This window comes from Oncorhynchus gorbuscha, linkage group LG04 (genome assembly GCF_021184085.1).
Source record: "Oncorhynchus gorbuscha isolate QuinsamMale2020 ecotype Even-year linkage group LG04, OgorEven_v1.0, whole genome shotgun sequence".
In the NCBI taxonomy this organism is placed as follows: Eukaryota; Metazoa; Chordata; class Actinopteri; order Salmoniformes; family Salmonidae; genus Oncorhynchus; species Oncorhynchus gorbuscha.
In genome coordinates, this window is record NC_060176.1 from 59,647,977 (window position 1) to 59,672,656 (window position 24,680).

Here is a 24,680-nt window from a genome sequence, read left to right on the forward strand (position 1 = left end):
GATTGCTGAGGATTTTTTTTTCTTATCCATTTTAGAATAAGTCTGTAACCTAACAATATGTGGAAAAAGTCAAGGGGTCTGAATACTTTCCGAAGGCACTGTACATGTGAATCATAATAACATAACTAACCAGATAGTTTTTAAAAAATGACCTAAAACGAATGGGTAACTTCGTGGGTCGCTAGCTACTTATTATCTCATAATTTTGACTTACTATCTCATTATTACTCACTATCTCATAATAAGGACTTTCAGTGACTTACAGTGAAATGCCCATTGCCTCTGTATCATTTTCAATTCCATGTGGTTTCTTCCTGTTTCTGATCTGCTCCTCCTGGCACAATGGACTTCTGCATTATATAACTTTCCCCTTTGGTTCTTGCCATGACATTTTTAATGTTGAGCTTTTCATGCTCGCCCTCTTGAATCCTTGGCAAGAAAGATTTAAAGGTCCAATGCAGCAATCTCCCTCTCTATCTCACACGCACTCAAACACACACAGTTAAAAGCGTTGGGCCCGTAACCAAAAGGTTGCTGGTTCTAATCCCCAAGCCGGCAAAGTAGAAAACTCTGCAGTTCTGCCCTTGAGCAAGTCAGTTAAACCCAACTCCTCCTGGGTGCCGATGACGTGGACTTCCATTAAGGCAGCTCTCCCCGCACCTCTCTGATTCAGAGGGGTTGGGTTAAATGCAGAAGACACATTTCGGTTGAATGTATTCAGTTGTGCAGCTGGCTAGGTATCCCGTTTCCCTTTCTAACATGTATTGACTCTGGGGTGAATACTTACCTAATCAAGTTACATTGTTTCATTTTTCATTCATCTTTAAAAAAGGTTAGATTTTTTCTTCCACTTTTGACATTACAGTGTTTTGTGTAGATCGTTGACAAATAAAATACAATAAAATACATTTTAATCCCACTTTATAACACACTACAATGTGAAGAAATCTAAGGAGGGATGCATCTGATTGCACTGCCTAACCGTGTACTCAAACAGAGCACCCCAAACTGAAATGAAACACTAAGAATCCGGATGATAATTCACTTACATATTTATTGTTTATCTACACAATATTCAAGCTGTATCAACTGCAGAAAGATCTGACTCAATGTTGATCTGACTCAATGATACTACAACAAAATGACCTATGTATCAAAAGCGCCACACTCAGGAGACAAAGATCTCAGGAGTGTGTATTACAAACAATCTGTTCATACAAAGGAACAAATCAGGAACAAATGACCATGTGGTGTTAACCAAATCAAGGACAAGCTTTTGCTGATCCACACGGAAAAATGGGCAGTTGATGATTGGTTTAAACATACTCTCATCAAAGAGAACTACACCCCTGAATCATTTGTTCGCCTAAACCTAACAAAAAGCCAAAGGTCAGTTTGTGCACAACTCAAAACCCTCCCTCTGGCTATAGAGTCAGAGGCTTGAATTCTGTTTCAGACATGGTGTTTGAGATTGCTCAGTTTGTTCACGATGCCAGGAAAGGAGATTTCAACTTTTTGTGTAGAGTGGCTAGATGGTAGCTATACTGGCCAGGATTATTGTATGCAGATGATATGTATAAATTGTCAAATATTATTTGGTTCTGTTGTGTCTTGTAAGGCCATGTGGGCTGGGCACCAGTAGGTGTATGACACTTAAATAAATCATATAAATAAATACAAAATCTAAGTGCAGACCAAATTAATAGGTGTAGTCAAAACAAGACACACAAATTGCATCCCAATTTCATTGGGAGTGTATTAATTAGTACACTTAATAAGTATTATAGTGTTCGGTTCTCTTAAGGCACATTTAGTCATGATCATCACAAGGAAAAAAACATTACACCTAAGCTGTATGAAATCATCTTGTTCTGGTCGTTACACTAAATTGAACAAAATCACATAAACTGAAGTTATATTTTAACAGTTAGAAATGAATTGCTTTAAAGCGTCTAAATTATGGTGTAGATAAAAATCATTCTGCTCAGTAAAGTTTGAAAGTGACATCTCTCTACTTACCATGTAACGTGCTATTAGCCTTTATGGCAGCAGTAGAGGTGAGCCTGTGTGTCTATGTAGTTTGCAATGGTAGTCATTGTTGACATGTAGCCTATGGCAGTCCTGTAGAGACTTCATTGTAGTTACTTGCACAGACAGTAAAAAAGGCTACCCTGTATTATTGCAGCAAGAGGGAGTGTTTTCCTAGGAGCCCTGGGGCTTCTGTGAAGTTGTGTAAGCCAAGGCCACTGACTCAGCCATTATGGAGTCAAGAGGTGTAATATTGTAATAACATGGTGGATACAGCTGGATCTATTGTCCTCTGAGAAGTGAAATGCCCGTCTTGGTGTTGAAGGAGGAGTTGAACATTGAGCAGGGTATGATGACTGGAACTTGGCCCCAAAGGTGTGAGAAACTGCTGTAGACTCATCTGCTGTTCTGAACAGTAGGGCCTCTCAATGGTCAGTCAAATATTGTTGCTATAATGATGACTATGAGGAGAGCCAGTGCCACACAAATGGCAAGCCAGAACCATTTCTGTGAGAGAGGAAGATACATTTGGTTCACTGTTCATTTAGTACATAACAAACCAAAATGACCCATTTTAACCGACATAATTGCGTCTGTGTTCATCTATTTGAATGTAGTTACTATGAACCTAACTTGGCAATTTATCCATTACTGTGATTCTCAAATTCTGAGATTCTCTAAATCAAAACTGGACTGCTATATCAACCACTATCAAGAACAGTACCTCAATGTGTTAACCCTATTACTCCCAAGATCCCAGCAAAAATCAGCTTTTCATCTATCTGACTTTTATTTATCTGCATGTCCAGCCCTTATATTTAGCCTCACAATGAAGTGTTTTACCAGGACAACAAATCAACTTGACATAAACAGTTCAATTCATGGGTTTTATTGACAAATGTCAATTTTTTAAAAGTATGCCAAAGCAAAACCCCCGATAAAAATGAAATGTATATGAATGCTGTAAGTACAGAAATAGCTTTTTTAGTGGTAAATGAATATCCAACTATTCAGTGACACCCGTGTGGAGTTTGGAGATTGTGACAGCAACTATGTGATCTTATAGTATTATAGACACTATGTCCTTGGATTTCCTGTGATCTTCTATGCAGAAGAACCCCTTACCTTCTAACGACTCTTGTGTAGCTAGTGAGCATCGTAGAGCAGATTTTCATAGTTTGTAACTCAAACAATTCAGTCTACAGACGTTTTTGTAAAAACACCCAGCCCCGGGCCCATTCGTGATCCGCCCTTATCTCACAAACACCGCTCTAGCTCAGCCCCCGTTAACCAACAGATGGAGAAGAAATAGACACATGCAATGGTACGACGCAGAAGTCTGTAGCTCAAACACACAATGTTTAAAAAGGGTTAGAAGTCAAAAACCCACCAGCGTTGGAATGTGAATGAAAGGAATTGGTGTTGAATGTTATGTTGATCATGATAAAATGCACAGTAGTAGTTACCCCAGACAGATAGCAGGACAGGGCTCATACAGGGGATTTGGTTAGTCCAACAGACAGGCCAACAATTAGTGCAATGACAGCAAGCAGGATCAATAGAGCAAAGGCAAGGAGGATGAGTTTCTGCCAAGAACAGAAACAAAGTGGTTAGGTTAATAATGCGTGACCCAAAACACACTACAGTGATTTTAGTCAGGTAACGGACAATGTAAATGACTGCCCATTAGCGATAGTGAGGCATTTTGACATTCAATTTAGACATTTGATATGGCATTTAAACATTCTGTCTGGCATTTAGAATGGTATCAGTATATGATACTGAAATAATATTATTCTTACGACCAAAACATTCAGAGCTGTTGCAGTAGTTAAAAGAGTCGAACTTGACCAGTATTATCCAGTATTATTAGCAGATGCACCATGTGACTTTTCGTTTGGGGAAGAAGAGACTTACCCTCCGGGATTTTTTCTGGTATCTCACAGCTTTTTTGGTCTCCTCTTTGGCACGGCCTATGTATTCAGCTGCATTGGAGACGTTGTTCTCTATGTTGTTGACCATATCCCCCTTTTAAACAGCACCACATGAGTTCCATAGGGTTTGACTAAAAACAGAACTAATTATATTCAAGACAGCATTACAGTACTGCACTACAGTACCTGATTCTCCACCAGCATGGCCATGTCCATAAACATGGCATGGAGCTCCTTGATGCTGGACTCCAGGCGGATGATATCCTGGTGCCGTGACACAATCTCATTTAAGGCCTGCCGCGTGACCTGAGAGTCAGAGATGATCTGAGAGAGGAAGTGGACGACAGGAAGACAGCCAGTAAGACAGTCTATTTCATTCAAATACATACAGTACCAGTCAAAAGTTTGGACACACCTACTCATTCAAGGGTTTTTCTTTATTTTTGACTATTTTCTACATTGTAGAATAATAATCAAAACTATGAAATAACATATGGAATCATGTAGTAACCAAAAAAGTGTTAAACAAATCAAAATATATTTTATATTTGAGATTCTTCAATGTAGCCACCCTTTGCCTTGATTCACAGCAAAGCCTCCTTCATTCATGCTGCCAAACATACCCTCGTAAAACTGACTACCCTACCGATCCTTGACTTCAGCGACGTCATTTACAAAATAGCCCCCAACACTCTACTCAGCAAACTGGATGTAGTCTATCACAGTGCCATCCGTTTTGTCTCCAAAGCCCCATATACTACCCACCACTGCGACCTGTATGCTCTCGTTGGCTGGCCCTCACTACATATCAGTCGCCAAAATCACTGGCTCCAGGTCATCTATAAGTCTTTGCTAGGTAAAGCCCCGCCTTATCTCAGCTCACTGGTCACCACAGCAACACCCACCCGTATAGCACGCGCTCCAGAAGGTATATTTCACTGGTCATCCCCAAAGCCAACACCTCCTTTGGCCACCTTTCCTTCCAGTTCTCTGCTGCCAATGCCTTTAAAGAATTTCAAAAATCACTGAAGCTGGAGTCTTATATCTCCCTCTCTAACTTTAAGCATCAGCTGTCAGAGCAGCTTACCGGTCACTGTACCTGTACACAGCCAATCTGTAAATAGCACACCCAACTACCTCATCCCCATATTATTACTTACTCTCTTGCTCCTTTGCACCCCAGTATCTCTACATGCACATCTTCATCTGCACATCTATCACTCCAGTGTTAATGCTAAATTGTCATTATTTCGCCTCTATGACCTTTTCATTGCCTTATCTCTCTACTCTTTTACATTTGCACATGCTGTACATATATTTTTTATATATTTTTTATATTGTGTTATTGACTGTACGTTTATGTGTAACTCTGTGTTGTTGTTTTTGTCGCACTGCTTTGCTTTATCTTGGCCAGGTTGCAGTTGTAAATGAGAACTTGTTCTCAACTGGCCTACCTGGTTAAATAAATGTGAAATCTTGGCATTCTCTCAACCAGCTCAACCAGCTTTACTATTATTATGATAACTTACATCAGATGTGAAAATGGATGGGTTGCCACTCTCCAGCATGTCCTCCAGTTCCTCGTTGCTAGTCACTCTCCCAGCTAGAACCAGGAAAGAAAATACTTTTACCAAACAGGTGCTGAAACGAATAAATGTGTTCTCTCTCCTACATTCCGTGGGGAGAATAGTCTCTGTAGCCACAACCACAGTGTTATGATCTAGGCTATTCCTTAGAGAGACTCAACCCTCACTGCCTAACATGATCAAACCCACTGTAACTTACAAACCTGGGATCATGTACATTAGCCTTTCCACCCCAGTGAATGTATATAACCTATGATTACCCATGATTAACAGTGTCAGGTAGCCTAGTGGGTAGAGAGTTGAACTAGTAACCGAAAGGTTGCAAGATTAAATCCCCGATTAAATCTGTCGTTCTGCCCCTGAACAAGGCAGTTAACCCACTGTCCCTAGGCCGTCATTGAAAATAAGAATTTGTTCTTAACTGACTTGCCTAGTTAAATAAAGGTCAAATAAAAATGACTATACAGCACAGCCATGAGCCCACAACTGGTCATGTGACCAGCTCTTCTAAAGACAGTTGTAAAGGAGTGTCGCAGGCTTCTGAGCCCTGTTTCCTTGGCAACACTAACACAGAGAGGTGTATGTGTCCTGTGTAAGACTCCTCTCTTCCTTCTGGAGTGTGCTGTAGTAGAGAGCCTCATTAATACTATCCTAAGGGACTGGAGGGGCTACGGCTATTTCTGTCATCATCAATTATTCTCATTCCAAACAAATACTCTATACGAACAATATATGTGTGTCTGCCATTTGGTTTTGTTATAGCAAGTTTCTTTGGTATCTCAAGCCAAACACTTAACTGTTATCCCGTATTTTCCGTAGCCGTAGTCTAATAGGTCTAATGGCCACATTGTCCATGCCACGACAATAGATAATAACATACAGTGCCAAGTCAAGAAGCCGGAAAACAACCTGACTTATCCACAATGAAAATAGGCAATAATGAGGATGTTTTGTTGTTGTTGGTAATTGTGAGCAGTGTAGCCTATGTGTTATCATGGTGGGAGAGAAAAGCTCCTAGGTGTGGTCGGACTCCTTTCCATGTTCCTGTCTGCTCTGCTGCTGGCCCAGTTTGTCACTCACTTATCTCCAGCTGTCTCTGGATCCTTCCTTTGCTTCTGTCCCTAAACGACACTTGAGTCTTGTTGTACTGACTCATGACTTCCACAAACTTCCTGGAGAGCACCGTGTGCTGTGGGGTTAGAGAAAACATAAGCTGAGGAGAGACGAATGAGAGTTCCAACCACTGGAAAAAAGTCAAGTGGATAAACTTTTGAAATGGTTAAGATGTCAAACAGCTGCATCAAAACATAGCAGCAAACATCACAACAAAACATGGTCAACTTTGTATACAGGCTTCTAAGTTAGACTCCGAGTATCTCTTGTCAAGCTCTGTTCTTAACCACAACCTGTAAGAACATGTCAGCAGTCGCAAACGTGAGGAATGAGTCCCGGGAAGGCTGTTTCCTGACCTGGGTTTTCTGAATGCGGAAATCAACCGAGGCCCTGTTAGAAACATCATCCTTGGGCAGGCTCTGCTCCATAGCTACAGAGAACAGGAAGAACAGTGATTACCGTAGCTATAACATCACATCTGACAAATACCCCACATCTACCTCTCTACTACATCTAGCAGTATTTGGGATGAGGCATTTGATCCAGTCATATCAATGACAAATTGACAACCACAAATATGTTTTTAAATGTAATGTACGTTGTGGTGTTAAACTTACATTTAAGCTTAACTCGCACAGAGTTGGCATCGCTTTTGATCTCATTGGTCAACCGGTCAAGTTCTTCTTTCATCTCTTCAGGAAATAACAGTGACAGAAAATAAATGTATTATTGCAAATTTCCCCAACATTGACCTGGACAAATATTAGCATTAATCATATCACTTGGCAACTCTTCTATAACAATAAACTATTCTTCATATTTATTCCGGTAAGAAACCCTACACCTACCTTTGTCCGTAGTAACCAACCGTATCAGTGGATTTGTGGGCCAACAAGTATTTGCACCAAACTCTTGGGCCATTCCCAGTTAGTATTATTATATAGCAGATGGTTGATACTGTGTTACTCTGCTGGTAATACTTGATGCTGCTCTGTGGCATTATAGAGTCAACTGAGGGCCTTTGTCCATGCAGGTCTTGATTAGCTCCTTGTGCCTATTCAGTCTCCACAGTGGATCAACTCTGAACAAGCACAGCTGCAGCAACACAGCGTCAGTGTGAGAAGCATACCCACATGCACTCGCACACACACTCTCTTTTCACGCTTCCAAATTCTATTTTGTATAAAACCGGTGGTTCGGCATAGGCGCTGAAGTTAAGGCGGTCACTGTACGCCACATACATACATGCTACCTACCAATGCATAACCTCCCAGCGGTAGACAACCTATCCCCCAATAAAATGACCATTCTAGAAGGTTTAGTCAGAGCCCACCCACAGGGCCATGACATGGTTTCCTACACAGGTTTCCGGACACCCAGCCATCTATTTGTATTGTGTCGTGTGTTGTTTGTGACGCTGGACAGTGATGTTAGAGGAAGTAAGAGCGTTTGTTATATTATTGTTATTACAACTTCAGAAGTCACAACGCAAATACCAAGCCTATATTTAGTCATGCAAAAGTTTTGAATTCAAGACTTGAAATTGCATATTTTTCTTAGTGGAGGTATAGTCACCAGTATGGCTAATGTTATTACACTATCTTTATGACAGAGGGTTTGATTGATGGGCATCAACTTACTCTCATCTGTATTGGGTGCAGACAGGATCATGCTGTGGTTCTTCCTCACCTCCTCCACTTCAGAAGATATCTTATCAATGAGCCCCCTAACCTCTTCCACCTGAGTCACGCACATACAGTATTTTCAATATAATTTAAATACACAGACACAAAATACACAGTATTTTGCAGTAACCATCTAGCTTATCTGAAAACAAACAGTACTGACTGAAACACTGTTCTTACCCTTCTGAAAAACCCTTCCATAAATCCATCACTGTCAACTGTGACTCTGACATCCTCCTCTGCTTGTGTCCTGCTCTGTTAATAAGACAATCGTACAGTCATTTATTAGAGAGTAAGATCTGAGGCTCAAATACCGCGTGAATAACAGGCCTACATTTACCATATTATTATCATGACAACAAAATGCTATAAGACCAGAGCTGCATTCCTTAGGTCCTAGGAAATAGCTACTAAAGAATATAATAATTTATTCAGCCTGCAGCCATGGATTTATGACTGGTGAGATCAGTAACATCATAGTAGGCTACTTACTTCGGTTAATTCACCCAATCGGTCCTTCATCACTCACGTTTGATGCGTTTTTGACTGGCTAATAATAAATTAAACAACCACTTCTCAACTCCATTGCAACTAGCTCGAGTAGCTAAATTAGCTCTACAGGTGTCTAGCTAACTTTTTCTAGCTAGTAGCTACGCTAACTAGGTAACTGTTATACTGAGTTTGTTGACAATCAACATCAATTTCTATAGTCAGGCAATAGGTGAGATGTTTTCTCTTTCAATCATTAATATTAGCTAGGAAAGCGTTGTCCAACTCCTTAAAATTAGGTATCAACCAAAATGCACCGTTAGTCTGCTAGCTATCTGGTTGTGGCAGACAACATAAGTTACTTCACATCACCTTCTAACGTTACGTCTATCTACGAGCTTGTTGGGAAATGGGATACGCCTCATGGTAGTCCTCCGCGGAAGAAGCTCGTAGCCCCGCACCTAGAACTACTCCTGTGACCACAGTTGTCGTTCTGGATATTAGCCACACAACGGCGCTGTTGACCGTACAGCCTCCCGTGCGTTTGTGAGTGGCTGCATAATCTCCTCTCGTGTCCTTTCCCCCCATGATTCACGTGGAAGCAGGTCATTCCAAAATCTCTAGGCTTCCAATTTCCACAGAACAGTTTATTTTCAGGCTAGGTTTCTAGGTTTTAGTACTAGTAATTCAATGTATGTGGCCAGCCCATTAGTTTACAGTAGCCGGCCTACAGATGAAGAACATGAAACTGGAGTGGAAGTCACGTTGAGAATGAGGAAGCATCATGCAGCCATGGGTTTCAGTTCAGGTATGTCGGCCTATGAGTTAACTAAATCAAATGTAGGCATATCTAACGAATTCAATCGGGCTTCATATCCGCTTACATCGGTGCACCTTAATAATGTGACTTTTATATCCCCTTCATAAAGTTGACTGTCCAAATAAAAAGGCTCAAATGCAAATCTCTCTTTTGGCAAAACAGTCAGAAATCAGCATCCACCGCCCTCCATCGGCATCAATGCTCCGTGTTGTTCCGACACGTCAAAAGGACACACCAACATTGTCATTTTGAAGATTTCATATATTTTTGTTTAAAAAAACATTTGTATTGCAATATACACTGATTGCACGAAACATAATGAACACCTGCTCTTTCCATGACATAGACTTTCAGGTGAATGCTTTGATCCCTTATTGATGTCACTTGGTAAATCCACTTCGATCAGTGTAGATGAAGGGGAGACAGGTTAAAGAAGGATTTTTAAGCCTTAAGATAATTGCGGCATGGATTGTGTATGTGTGCCATTCAGCGAGTGAAGATGTAAGTGCCTTTGAACGGGATATGGTACTAAGTTCCAGGCGCACCGGTTTGTGTCAAGAACTGCAACGCTGCTGGGTTTTTCACTCTCAACAGTTTCCCGTGTGTATCAAGAATGGTCCACCACCCAAAGGACATCCAGCCAATTTGACACAACCGTGGGAAGCATTGGAGTCAACATGGGCCAGTGTCCCTGTGGAACGCTTTCGACAGCTTTTAGAGTCTATGCCCGACGAATTGAGCCTGTTCTGAGGGCGGGCGGGCGGTGGTCATAATCACCAAATACTCACTTGATATACGTTATTTACGCAGGCCCCACCTTGAGTTCCGATGCTCCAAAAATGACATCACGTTTTGTATTACCACGTCCAATCGAACAGCCCAGAGAATTCCTCCACTCAGTGCAATACTAGGACAGACAGAGCAGACCACATCAAGCAAGAAAGAGCTAAATCCGTCGCTGGAATCGTCCAGTATTTCTTATTCTGTATTGAGAGACGAGGATTACCAATTTTGGGGAAGTTCTGAATGGATACGCACATTGGCAGTATATTATGATGTGCCAATTTCACTGCTAAATTTTAATGCAGTTTTACAAAATGTCAGGGAATTAAGTTTTGTGTGACAATTGTTTTTATTGGAAACATGGACTAATACGCAGAGAAGAGTGATTTTTTTCAGTGTCTTGGAATAATGATTTATTCCGAGATTGAACGTGTATTGGGGATTTAAACTAAATTAACCAGTATTTTTGTAGTAGTCTATTTGTATTTGTAGTTTTAATCAAGTACCAAGTCATGGAACTATTATTCGAAATTCTGTTTGTAACTGCTTTTGTCACTTTGATTCAGGTAATTTCAGCAGTTATTGTTTATATGACCTTCACCATTATGTGTAGGCTACTGCAACGTTGCAATGTTGAGATTATTTGATTTCTTTACAGGTTAATGGCGAAGTAGTAAAGCCAAAGCCATCCAAGCATCCAGGTAAATCTAATTATTCTTCATTTTGAATATCGATTCATTTTCCTTGAATTCTTGAGATTTTCCATGTTGTGTCTGAAATTAGCCTACAGTTTATAATGAATATTACTGGTAAATTATGGAGAAAAATATATATACAGTACCAGTCAAAAGTTTGGACACACCTACTCATTCCAGGATTTTTCTTTATTTTGACTATTTTCTACATTGTAGAATAATGTAAGTGAATACATCAAAACTATGAAAATAACACAGATGGAATCATGTAGTAACCCAAAAAGTTTTAGATTCTTCAAAGTAGCCACCCTTTGCCTTGATGACAGCTTTGCACACTCTTGGCATTCTCTCGACCAGCTTCACCTGTAATGCTTTCCCAACAGTCTTGAAGGAGTTCCCACATATGCTGAGCACTTGTTGGCTGCTTTTCCTTCACTCTGCGGTCCAACTCATTCCAAACAATCTCAATTAGTTTGAGGTTGAATTATTGTGGAGTCCAGGTCTTCTGATGCAGCACTCCATCACTCTCCTTCTTGGTCAAATAGCCCTTAGACAGCCTGGAGGTGTGTTGGGTCATTGTCCTGTTGAAAAGCAAATGATAGTCCCACTAATCTCAAACCAGATGTGATGGTGTATTGCTGCAGAATGCTGTGGTAGCCATGCAGGTTAAGTGTGCCTTGAATTCTAAATAAATCACAGACAGTGTCACCAGCAATGCACCCCCACACCTCCTCCTCCATGCTTCATCATGGGAACCACACATGCAGAGATCATAATAATAATAATAATAATAATATATGCCATTTGCAGAGACTTACAGTCATCATACATTCTCGTATGGGTGGTCCCGGGGATCGAACCCACTCCTTTGCGTCTTACAAAGACACAGCGGTTGGAACCAAATATCTCAAATTAGACTCATCAGACCAAAGGACAGATTTCCACCAGTCTAATGTCCTTTGCTCGTGTTTCTTAGCCCAATCATGTCTGTTCTTATAATTGGTGTCCTTTAGTAGTGATTTCTTTGCAGCAATTTGACCGTGATGGCTTGGCTTCACGCAGTGTCCTCTGAACAGTTGATGTTGAGATGTGTCTGTTAATTGAACTCTGTGAGGTGCAGTTAACTCTAATGAACTTATCCTCTGCAGCAGACGTAACTCTGGGTTTTCCTTTCCTGTGGTGGTCCTCATGAAAGCCAGTTTTATCATAGTGCTTGATGGGTTTTGCAACTGCACTTGAAGAAACTTTGAAAAGTTCTTGAAATGTTCCGTATTGACTGAGCTTCATGTCTTAAAATAATGATGGACTGTAATTTCTCTTTCCTTATTTGAGCTGATCTTGCCATAATATGGACTTGTTTTTTTACCAAATAGGGCCATCTTCTGTTTACCACCTCTACCTTAAACACAGAGACACATTTCCATTGAAGGCATTCAGTTGTACAACTGACTAGGTATCCCCCTTTCCCCTTTCCTTGTGACAACACAACTGATTGGCTCAAACGCATTAAGAAAGAAAGAAATTCCACAAATTAACTTTTAACAAGGAACACCTGTTGATTGAAATGAATTGCAGGTGACTACCTCATGAAGCTGCCTCATGAAAATAGTAAAAAATAAAGAAAAACCCCTGAATGAGTAGGTGTGTCCAAACATTTGACTGGTACTGGATGATGAATTATAGTTTGTGACTGACCATAAGTGTAATACTCAGTAATAGTGGTTAATTAAGCAATGCAAACTGTGTTTATTGAATGAGATACCCAAACATCAACAAATTAGCTGTATTGTTTAGAGTTGTCAATAATTGTAATCCTAAAATACACATGGAGGAATGCCAGGAAAATAACCCATTGAAATAGCACGATTGAGTGTGATTAGAGAAAGGTCCCATCTGGTGCTTTGTTTACACATAACTTTCTGTCCAGGCCTCCAGGTGTTAGGCACGGCCTCACACTATTGGCCGCTGGATAAGGTGGACGGGATCCATGGATTGTGGGACCAGATTGGAAACAGACCAGGTCATGTTAATGGAAGTAATATAAGTATGTGCATTGACCTATATTCTTAGGAATAGAATACCCAGTCTTTTCCATTCTCTGTCCGCATGGTCTATAGCTCAATTCACCTTTTGTCTGTCTTACAATCACCAATACCCTGCTTTGTGCATTGTTCAAATAAGATTACACTCAAATTTGCTATAATAACTTTCAAAGTAGAGAGTCAAAATGAAATGTCTAAAGGCTCCTTGCTAATGTACATCAAAGCACTGTGTTTCAATAAACAAAATGGGATAAGAAGTTATCCTTCATCCCCTGGTACATTTTATGCAGACTTTCCAGATTAATGCTAAGACTATTGTTTGCAAAACTGATTTCCAACTTATGGAAGCAGCAAGAACTTTCCCAAATGCATCCACAGTTGTACATATTGATCATTTGAATAAGTTTAAGCTAGTTTGAAACATCAAGGTGATTCGGAATGGAATACCTTGGGCTCACAATCAATTATATCAATCGTGAGCGATGAGATCTAGACTTGAAAACGGCATTTCAAATATTTCCTTACGAAATGTACTTTGATCCTAAGGGGAAATTAGTGATCTGTTCCTGCTTGAGCACCGTGTACTGAGCCCATTATCACACTTAATCTCAACCCCGCTCACGCACCACATCCCTCACGATGCCTACTGTGTCTGTGCTTGTCTCTCACTGTTCTGTTGTGTTGTCTGGCTGTTTTGTGTTATTTGTGTGTATATATGTAAATCACCTGTTTCTCCTTTGTCTGTTTGTTTTCTATGTTTCACCTAGCTCTTCAAATCCACAAGCACACTGTGCTCCCTTCCTCCCATAACTCTTCCTCTGTGTATACCAATGACTCTGCCTACACTAATGTTTCTGCAACAGTAGGTGAGGAACATCACTGCTCACCGAAATTCATTTGTGTGTATAGTCAGTCACCCTGGTCTGTTGGTGTTACTGTGGTGCTATCTGTCATGTTAATGCTATTCAGTCTCCATCGTCTTTTGCATGGGCTACCAGCTCAGCCAGTAGTTGACATGAGTGTGTCACACACACTGTTACCTGAGGATGTTGGATTTGTCTGTGTGTGTGAGACGGTGTGTGTAGTCAGGGAGAGACAATTGTTTTCTTTACTGGTAAAAGAGCCGAGACTGGAGTGTGTAAATCGGGATTACACAAGCTTGGAGACTAGAGGTATAGAGATCTGTATCTAGAGTGCTGTAAAGTGGAGCTTTGCTTTTTAACCTCAACGTGGTGGGCCTATTTAGTTTCGTCTGCTTACATGATTTAAAGGGGGAGAAACACAAAGGGAAGCACTTTGGTCATAGCTGACTACCATGGTAGGTCATTATGCAGTGGGGAACATTCCATATTTGGTGCAGTACAGAGAATTTGTTCATAAATCTATGACAACTGCTTGCCTATTAGTTTGTCTGTGAAAAGCCTAGTTCAGAGGAAAAACTGCCTCCTTTTCTTATCAGGCAAAATAATGTTGTTGGCCTTTCATCCTCCTGTAGACATAGTTGAAGGGATGGTCAACAAGGGGATCTATCTGAATGGAGATAATGGAGGCACATTTCTCCACTTTGGGAACTACCAGAACACCTGCATTAGTGACCCCACTCTGTGTGGCCCTGAGGGTGAGTTCTGCCTGTCTCGATCTCCTCTCACCAACATTCTACAGCTGCACAGTACTGACAATGTATAATAATTGAAGTGAATTGAAGTAATTATCTATTGGGGTAAGACTCCAAAATCTTGTTGATGGCGTTGCATGTAGATCTAAATGTATTACAATTAGCATGATTTGTGTTCTGAAACCATTTCCCTATTTTTTAATCTGTGATAAATATATGTTCATGTTCTTCAGGGATTACATTTTCCTTCTTTTGGAAGAACCAGGAGGCAGAGTCCCGTTTTGCAATAGTCTCTGGAGGGAAAGTCATCTCCAATGGCTTCTCTGTCTATGCCAATGCCTACATTGGATATGTGGAGTTCTACACACGAGGAAACTTCAAGAGGTGGAGGGCTAACATCAATATACTAGGTAAAAAAAAAAAAAGATTCAAAATAATTATTTAAAATAACGTTATAAAGCAGTCTTTGGATGTAGATGGTGGGTTAAAAAATACATTCTTATATTACTACATGAGGAATGTATTGTGGTTTTCAATCATTTTAGATTTTTTTGCCTTGAATATGACTGATTGTAAGCAGATGGAGCTACAATCATTAGCAGACTGTTCTGTTCTGTTGGTCACAGAATTATTTTATGGATTCAATGATGGATTAAATGTATTCTTTATCTCAAACTATAAATGTGTCACATTTTACTGGCAAGCCTGTTTCCATATAGTTGACTATAGTAACTATACTATATATATATATATATATATATATATAGTAACTATACTATGCGTGACTATAGTAAATACTGAACGACATGCTAAATAGTGCATAGTATGTATGAAAGTCATATCCTTAAAAATGTCATATATTTCAAACTTGAAGGCCCAAGTGGACTCTAAATTAAGTAATTTAAATAGCATAAATATTCTACTATAGCAAAACTATTTCTCCATCCCCTACCATCTCAATCTTGGTCTGCTATTCTGGAGAAAAGCACATCATGTCGCTCTCTGCACTGCAGGTGCAGGAACATTTCCCAGCCATTCTTTATTAGAGGAGAAAAATGAACAAATTCTCAAATGTCTTCCGTCAATCTTGTTTATATTACAGGACTTCATGTGCACTTTTGATTTATTTGATTATTAGTTACAGAAGATCAAACATCATCTGGCTCTTATAATGTGCCATGACGATATCTCACCATTTTACCATGCAGTTGTTTAGCCTTTGATTCATAACAGAGGTAAAGCCTTAGATCTATGACTCAACCAGCTGTTTTGAGACCTCTTCCAGTACCAGGAGACATGACTGGTTTGGTAGACCTTGTCACAATGTGTTCGAGCCTAACCTGTGTTCAACAGAAACATCTCTATCTAAAATAGAGGGAGAGACCAAAAGGAAAGAGAGATTGAACAAGTGAATGGGGAACTTCTTGGTGGGACATATGGTTAGTGTTTAAACCAATCTCAAAGGGATAGCTGGGTGTTGGCACTCTGAGCCAGCCTCCACTGGTGGAACTGTTCACAGTGAATATATTTTGGGATTCTCTTTATTGTCCGTTTACCTTTCAAAGTACTGGATATGTTAAATCCTCCTTGGAGGAGTCTATTGAAACCATTTGGAGGGATAGAATGGAGGTGCTGACTGAATGCCTGCACTCTTAGAAAAAAGGCTTCCAAATAGGTTTTTCATCTGTCCCCATAGAATAACCATTTTTGGCTCCAGGTAGCACTCTTTTGGGATCCATGTAGAACCCTCTGTGTAAATGGTTCTACATGGAACTAAAAAGGAGCCTTCAAGGGGTTTTCCTATGGGGACAGCCGAAGAACCCTTTTTAGGTTCTAGATAGCATCTTTTTCTTTTTTTCTAAGAGTGTGAGGTGGAACATAGGGACATTTTGGGCGGATATTAGTGGAAAAGCACTGTTGTCTGACCTTGTCATGATTATGATTTCTCTGCTTCTCTCTTCCCTTTCAGGGCCCTTCTGGACCCACATTCTGTTCACTTGGACCCTGAAGGATGGTCTCAACATCTACATCAATGGGACATTCAACACCAGTGACCCCACTGGCAATGTGTCTATGAACTATGGAGACCCTTACCCTGACCTGGTCATTGGGACAGGAAATGACCAGTCCTATGGACACCATTTGACAGGAGCCTTTGATGAGTTTATCATCTGGGAGAGGGCTCTGTCACCACAGGAGATCCTTATGTACTACAAGGCTGCCATAGGTAAGATCACATGTCACTGTCAGTCTGAATTTCTTCCACTCTTTTTTTCTGTGATGTGAAATGTTCGCTATGTTCACAATTTCCCCTGGTCGGATGTGAGGAGAAAGGGGTTCAAAAGCAATTTCCATCTTGGTCATAGACATTCCATCCACAGTACTGACGCATGGAAGACAGGACAACATATTCAACTGTACAAATCCTCCCCATCTTAAAATCATCTCACTTACGTCTACCATAAAATTGTTTCACAATTTTCCACCTTATAAGGGTCTCACATATTTTTACCATATATAAGCATTTCATCTGATAAGGGCCCTGTACTGTTACTAAGTGTCCAGTGGGGATATAGGCCAAACATGTGGGTTTTAGATTAGGGGACAAAACTGATGTAAAAATATAAATAATTACATGGCCTTTTTCATTGCTGCTTCGATTCATCTTGGGTGGTTCTAAAAACTCAAAAGAAATGGACAATGACCTCTGTATAGTCCTAGAAGTGTTATTCAGATCATGGTGAACTGTGTCTGCTGGTAAAAATGGATGAATCACTAGTCATGCTTATGGAAAATAGTAATAATGTGAGTGTGGGCACCAATTCCCTGAGGCTTTGTCTAATAACTAGACCCATTGTGAAGGATTCAGGTGGTCTCAGTGCTGTTTTTCCCCCCAGACATAACAGACATAAACAACAAAGTTGTCATGGTAATAGAAGGCATTTTATAATTTTACACCTGTAGAGAATGAATGGGACTAAAGAAGAGCTGACTGTTGGAAGGGATGGTTCTAATGTAAAACCATATATGGTCATTTAGTGTTGCTGAGTGCACCTAGTGATATTTACAGACAGCATGATTTCATGACTTCCTTCCAACATAGCTTTGGCTTGTACAGTACCTATATGATGTATTAGGTGGTTGATTATATGAAGAGCAGGTACCATCACACAGCACTTCTTTTCATCATTCCCTGGCTGGGGGAAGTCCAACCATCATCAGACACATAGCAAGGAATCATCTATCTTTGGGGTTTGAAAAAATCCAGCTCTTCTCTCAGCAATCCATTTGGCATGTAGATAGTGTTCCCATAGATGACAGGTGGAAGGGGCGAATGGGTCTCATATATTTCTCCAACTAGGTGATGCTTGGACTTATCCTACCACAGCAAGTGTTCCTAAAGAAGTCTCCTCTACGACACAAACACCGGTGAGTTCTCAACTTTGGAGATTTATACAGATAATACATTTGGTGCCCATCTAGACCTCTCACCATAGGAATGTGCATGTCTTGGATATTTGAAATGGTTTTCAGGGTTTACAACTAGAACAGACACACGGCAGCCTCACAGGAAATGAGGTAGAAGCCTGGTGGTTGAACTGCCACCAACACAAACAAACATTTCATTCCTTATGGAACTATTGTTTTCCTTTAAGACAGGAATTGCATGGAAAAGGGGATATTAAGAGCACATGTGAATGAACCTCTTCTGTTTATTAAATGGCAGTTGTGGACGTAGACTGGCGAAAGCAGAGACAGCTGTTCAAAACAGCACAAAATGGGTCCCTGTAGGGCATGAAGTTGGAGAATACGCAGCATACTTTTACAGCAGACATTAGCCAGAAAGAGGTCTAACTGGATAGGGTAATGGTTAAGTAACGTGCCCTGTGTATATTGGTCCCATTCTGGTCTTGGGAGAGTATCTTTAGAGAATAAGATCTGTTTTAATGCATGGTGCTTTTTTCCCCCCAGGGAGTCACAGATGTGTCCTATCCTGTCAACACCAGGCTGAGTGAGGAGATCCACAGCTCCCAGGACTCTCTGCCCATGCAAGGCTTCCTGGAGTTTCTGCCATTCAGCCTGCCCAACAAGACCATCCCCCAAGACACTGCCAACAACCTCACACAGGTACTTTAACAAGGATAGAAGTATATACAGTCATACACACACACGCACGCACGCACGCACGCACGCACGCACGCACGCACGCACGCACGCACGCACACACACACACACACACACACACACACACACACACACACACACACACACACACACACACACACACACACACACACACACATACATACGCACACGCACACGCACACGCACACACACACACACACACACACACACACCCAAAGTATATTGTAATAGTTTGTATCAGGTCACAGACCCATGATGTTGTGTCCCACCCAGGCCTTTCTGAAGAGTGTGGGGGAAGTGCTGTCTTCTGAAGTGGCTCGAGAGGATGAGGTAAATGAGTTCATGATATCTCTGTGAAATCACTTTGTGAAAGTCAATATTTGACAGGATAAAGGCAAATACGGGTTTACAGTAAACCAGCTATATGATACTAAATTGTGAATATGATCACATTCATTCTGGCTCTAAATCTTTCAACACTAACATGTACGAACACAGGAATGAGCGAGTTTGTGATTTCAATGTTCTGTAGACACTGAACAAACACGCTTGTTTTCATATAAGCAGGCTGAACCAGATGGTCTTAGTGCATGAAAACAATAGACTTGGATGTGGTAGAGCATCATAAGTAAGTCAGACGCCAGTTAATACAGTGTATATCAGAGGTTTACTAGCTGCAACCTGGACCCAGGGGTATATGTAACATAGTAAATGTACAATATGTTATGAAATTTAAAATTTTAGCTAGGTGGTTAGGTGGCTAATGCTAACAATACCTAGGTGGCTAGAGTTAGCTAGGATATATTACGGTTAGGAGCTAGGTTAAAGGGTTAAGGTTAGGGGAAGGATTAGGTAACATGCAAAGTAGCTAAAAGATAGTAAGTCAACTCAGCAAATAAAGAAACGTCCCTTTTTCAGGACCCTGTCTTTCAAAGATAATTTGTAAAAATCCAAATAACTTCACAGATTTTCATTGTAAAGGGTTTAAACACTGTTTCCCATTCTTGTTCAATGAACCATAAACAATTCATGAACATGCACCTGTGGAACGGTCGTTAAGACACTAACATCTTACAGACGGTAGGCAATTCAGGTCACAGTTCTGAAATTTAGGACACTAAAGAGGCCTTTCTAATGACTCTGAAAAACACCAAAAGAAAGATGCCCAGGGTCCCTGCTCATCTGCTTGAACATGCATTAGCAATGCTGCAAGAAGGCATGAAGACTGCACATGTGGCCAGGGCAATAAATTGTAATGTCCGTACTGTGAGATGCCTAAGACCGTACTACTGGGAGACAGGACGGACAGCTGATCATCCTCGCAGTGGCAGACCACGTGTACACAACACCTGCACAGGATCGGCACAGCTTGTTGACATTGCAGGCAATCTCAACACTGTGCGTTACCGGGAAGTCATCCTCCTCCCTCATGGTACCCTTCCTGCAGGCTCATCCTGACATGACCCTCAGGCATGACAATGCCACCAGCCATATTGCTCGTTCTGTGCATGATTTCCTGCAAGACAGGAATGTCAGTGTTCTGCCATGGCCAGCGCAGAGTCCAGATCTCAATCCCATTGAGCATGTCTGGGACCTGTTGGACTGGAGGGTGAGGGCTAGGGCCATTCCCCACATAAATTTCTGGGAACTTGCAGGTGCCTTGGTGGAAGAGTGGGGTAACATCTCACAGCAAGAACTGGCAAATCTGGTGCAGTCTATGAGGAGGAGATGCACTGCAGTACATAATGCAGCTGGTGGCCACACCAGATACTGACTGTTACTTTTGATTTTGACCCCCCCTTTGTTCAGGGACACATTATTCCATTTCTGTTAGTCACATGTCTGTGGAACTTCTTTAGTTTATGTCTCAGTTCTTGAATCTTGTTTTGTTCATACAAACATTTACACATGCTAAATTTGCGGAAAATAAACGCAGTTGACAGTGAGAGGACGTTTTGTTTTTTGCTGAGTTTAGTAGAAGAATTTCAAATTAGCGAAAATGATAACGTTGTCCGTGATGAGTTTTGAACATGCAACCATTGGGTTACTAGACGTTTGCATTATATGCTACCCATCCACGCCGTCCAGTCTCCCTCCTTTAATTTTTTGTCTTAAGTAACTTTCAGTTTTATGTAACCGTACCAAACACAGCATAGCATACTAATTTGAGTGTCAGATACATTAACTATGAGACCAAGCTGGAGGTGTGGACTTAAGTCACATGACTTGGACTCAGTTTGACTCCGAGTCAAACATTTGATGAATTGAGACTCGACTTGATAGAAAATAAAATAACTTGAGACTTGACTTTGACTTGCAGCCTCAAGATTTGAGGCTCAACTTTGACTTGAGACTGATGACGTGAAATTATCTGGACAGCGTTTGTAACATTTTGTCACTAATTTTGTGGCACAGAGTCTCCTTGGCTTAGGCTATTCTCCACGCAGCCAGAGACGGTATGGCACTTGCAAGAAAATAGATTGGCTAGTGAAACACACACTCGGCTCTCTGATTGGATCAGAAAGCGGTCAATCATTGCAGGTCAGGTGAGCAAGCCCAGTGAGAAGGTTTTGGGGGGTTCGCCAATGTGAAAATGAATGGGAAAAATATTATTTTAATAGGCTACATATAGCCTACCATTTGTATTTTATCAGGGGTTGCTGCAGCATCGTTAGTACCCCTACTTCCCGTGGTTATGAAGGCCATATGCCGATGTGTGCTCATGATCTGATGAAGGGGGAGGAATGGGACATTTTATCATGTAATATTTTGTAGTTAAAATCCAAAAAGGCATTCCGATTGGGCACCTATATAGCCATACAATGTCATAAGGTACCACCTTAATTACCTTGTTTAGGAAGCTCATGGATCACAGGGCAGGGTCAAATTGACAGTGTCTTTTCTCACGGAGGGAAAAAGGTGGTTCACTATTACAGACAACTACAGCTAGCTTCATTAAGTTTCGGTAGTGGTACACAGAATAATTATAGCTAGTTCGCTAAGCTTTGGTTAGAATATATATCTGAAAATGGCTGGCCACTGCCAAGAGCAACAAAAACTGGGGACCACCATGTCGACGATGCCAAGCTCACCGAGCAGCCTGCTAGCCCAACCACCGAGGTTGAGGAGCCTAGAAGCAAATGCAGTACCCACCCATCCCTTACACTGCCTGCTGACCAACTAGATGGAGAAGAGCAATGGCCTAGCACCAGCACAAGGGTAACATCACAACAAACACCTGCACCTCCGTTACCCCTGCCACTAGCACATGACAACCTTAGTGATGAGGAGCCAGGTTTGTCTTGACACTTATCCGATACACATTTTCAGTGGGAGAAAGTGGGCCTTTTGTAGCGCCTGGTTCAAGGTCTGCGTTTGGTTGTGGTGCACCTTATGTCATCTGAGGATTTGATAGAGGACTTTTTCAGTATGTGTATCTTCTTTAGGAAACACACAGTAGCTTTTTATTTAATTGTTTTCTTTAACTAGGCAAGTCAGTTAATAAGAACAAATTCTTATTTTCAGTGACGGCCTACCCGGGCCAAACCCTAACCCGGACGACACTGGGCCAGTTGTGCGTTGCCATATGTGACTCTCAATCACGGCCAGTTGTGAAATAGTCCAGGTTCAAAACAGGGTCTGTAGTGACGCCTGTAGCACTGAGATGCAGTGCCTTAGACCGCTGTGCCACTCGTGAGCCCATAGTACTGCATAGTACACTGGGGAAAAACTGAAATTACTTGGACTGGCCATCTCGCCACAGTGTCAGTCATTTTGAAATTGTGCTCAGTAAAATCGAATCTACTTGCACATATGGCACAGATGTGAGACTTGAGGCCACAGGCTTATTCAAAGCAGTGACAGAGCCAAGCTTAAGTTTATTTCTAACATGACTCACAAAATAGCTGGGGTTCCTCAATCCTAACAAGTTACTGCAGTTTGAAGCTACTGATCTACACACCGGTGCCAAACTTGTCCACACTGTACGTATGGGTGCATTGAAAACCTGCGATGTGAATTTGGGAGGCATGCCTGGAGGGCACGAGCACACCAGCTCCAAGTAAACGACTGAGACTCATGAGTAAATCTCTGCCAGAGTACAATGTGTACAGTAGTTGTAAAGCACTGTGGACCAGCATAATAAGGGAGGGTAAAATGCTGTTTTTCAGCTCATAGGATGCCGTGCTGGGGGAAATTTCATCACAATTAAAATAGTCAACGGGTGGAATCTCTGTGTGCCATTGATCTCAAGAGCCCAAACGTTAGGGATGTGAGCAATACCAAGACATTGTTGTATCTAACCAAAACTGAACCAGTGGAAGCAGAGTTTATTGTGAATCGGAAATTCTTGCAAAGTGAAATCGCAACTGCAGCCAACAACAACAAATGGACCCCACTCATTGTTTTTCAAAGACATGGCGGGCCTTTGTCAGCAGTGCTGACTGTGCTGTTGGCACTGAAACATGGATTAACATTTGGGGGCATCTACGTTTGGGGCCTTCTCCACTCTGAAGAACGTATTCAGTGAACACAGACGCAGTATGTTACATCAACCAAAAGCACAGCTTGTCCAGCTGGCGTTTGAGAGGGACCTGACAAGTACATTTCGACCAGGAAGGAGAAGGGAGACAGAAACTTCTCATAAGGTGCAACGCATCATTGAGGAAGCTGCAGCTCTTCTAAATGGTAAGCTACAATCTTTATGGCCCTGGACACCATGCCAGAATATTAAATTAATTGTTTTTCCCTCATGCCTGGTTGTTTGGCAGTTTTTTAAATGTAATTTAGGCCTTCACTTTTTACTTCAATGCATGTTAAATTTACCTGTGACTTGCTTTTGGGGGTCTAATTGCTATTGATAGATATACAGCTTTGCGTTATTTGATGGGTATAGGGCCAATGACCCATGTAGCCTATTGGTTGTGCACAGAGGTGAGCCCTGGCATGGTGCTCCTATTTGTATTTGTATTTATTAAGGATCCTGGGGTCCAGCAACATTAAGGCAGTTATATACAATAAAAGAATAACACTTTCCACAACACATTGTGTTCTCTCAGGCCACTACTCTACTACCACATATATGCAATACAAAATCCACGTGTACGTGTGTGTAGAGTGCGTATCTTATCATGTGTTTGTCTGTCTATACCTGTATGTGTGTCTCTTCACAGTCCCTGCTGTTTCATAAGACGTATTTTTCTGATTCTACTGCTTGCATCAGTTACCTGATGGGGAATAGAGTTCCAGGTAACCATGGCTCTATGTAGTACCCTGCACCTCCCATAGTCTGTTCTTGACTTGGGGATTGTGAAGAGACTATTGGTGTCTTGTGGGGTATGCATGGGTGTCGGAACTGTGTGCTAGTTTTTTAAACAGACAGATCGGTGCATTCAGCATGTCAACACTTCTTACAAAAACAAGTAATGATGAAGATTTACATGCATATTATTAATGTTAGCTCTCTGTGTACATTTAAGGGCTGCCCTATTCTGAGCCAAATGTAATTTTCCGAGGTCCCTCTTTGTGGCACCTGACCACACGACTGAACAACAGTCCAGGTGTGACAAAACTAGGGCCTGTAGGATCTGCCTTGTTGATAGTGTTGTTAAGAAGGCAGAGCAGCACTTTATTATGGACATACTGTTGTATCAATGTGTTTTGCTATGACAGTTAGCATTTCAACTTGCTCAATTTCACATTATTTATTACAAGGTTTAGTTGAGGTTTAGGGTTTAGTGGATGAT

The 24,680-nt window shown here is 41.2% G+C and overlaps 2 protein-coding genes across 6 annotated transcripts in view; one reads left to right on the forward strand and one right to left on the reverse strand.

Annotated features, from left to right (window-relative positions):
• Positions 1-1,034: 1,034 nt before the first annotated feature.
• On the reverse strand, positions 1,035-9,257 carry stx2b (syntaxin 2b). 3 transcript variants are annotated; one of them, XM_046347480.1, is made up of 11 exons: positions 8,839-9,257; positions 8,527-8,601; positions 8,302-8,401; positions 7,279-7,353; positions 7,018-7,091; positions 6,629-6,737; positions 5,492-5,565; positions 4,149-4,286; positions 3,946-4,056; positions 3,495-3,614; positions 1,035-2,535 (listed from the first exon to the last, which is right to left on the reverse strand). In XM_046347480.1, exons 1-10 carry the CDS (start codon positions 8,866-8,868, stop codon positions 3,519-3,521), a joined length of 882 nt encoding a protein of 293 aa, XP_046203436.1. In that variant the 5' UTR covers positions 8,869-9,257; the 3' UTR covers positions 1,035-2,535; positions 3,495-3,518. The 3 variants fall into 3 exon arrangements, with proteins under 3 accessions (XP_046203436.1, XP_046203435.1, XP_046203437.1); XM_046347479.1 differs by having other exon boundaries at positions 1,035-3,614; XM_046347481.1 differs by lacking the exon at positions 3,495-3,614 and having other exon boundaries at positions 8,839-9,256.
• Positions 9,258-9,433: 176 nt separating this feature from the next.
• Positions 9,434-24,680, forward strand: part of adgrd1 (adhesion G protein-coupled receptor D1) — a 70,890-nt gene continuing 55,643 nt past the window's right edge. Inside the window, exons 1-10 of one of the 3 annotated variants that reach the window (XM_046347484.1) lie at positions 9,434-9,643; positions 11,097-11,139; positions 13,061-13,177; positions 13,943-14,041; positions 14,671-14,793; positions 15,024-15,200; positions 16,760-17,017; positions 18,152-18,219; positions 18,763-18,918; positions 19,210-19,266. In XM_046347484.1, coding sequence (XP_046203440.1) covers positions 9,620-9,643; positions 11,097-11,139; positions 13,061-13,177; positions 13,943-14,041; positions 14,671-14,793; positions 15,024-15,200; positions 16,760-17,017; positions 18,152-18,219; positions 18,763-18,918; positions 19,210-19,266 — 1,122 coding nt within the window. In that variant the 5' untranslated portion in view covers positions 9,434-9,619. Of the gene's footprint in view, positions 9,644-10,534; positions 11,005-11,096; positions 11,140-13,060; positions 13,178-13,942; positions 14,042-14,670; positions 14,794-15,023; positions 15,201-16,759; positions 17,018-18,151; positions 18,220-18,762; positions 18,919-19,209; positions 19,267-24,680 lie in introns of those variants that run through there. The other 2 variants (XM_046347482.1, XM_046347485.1) reach the window with 2 other exon arrangements.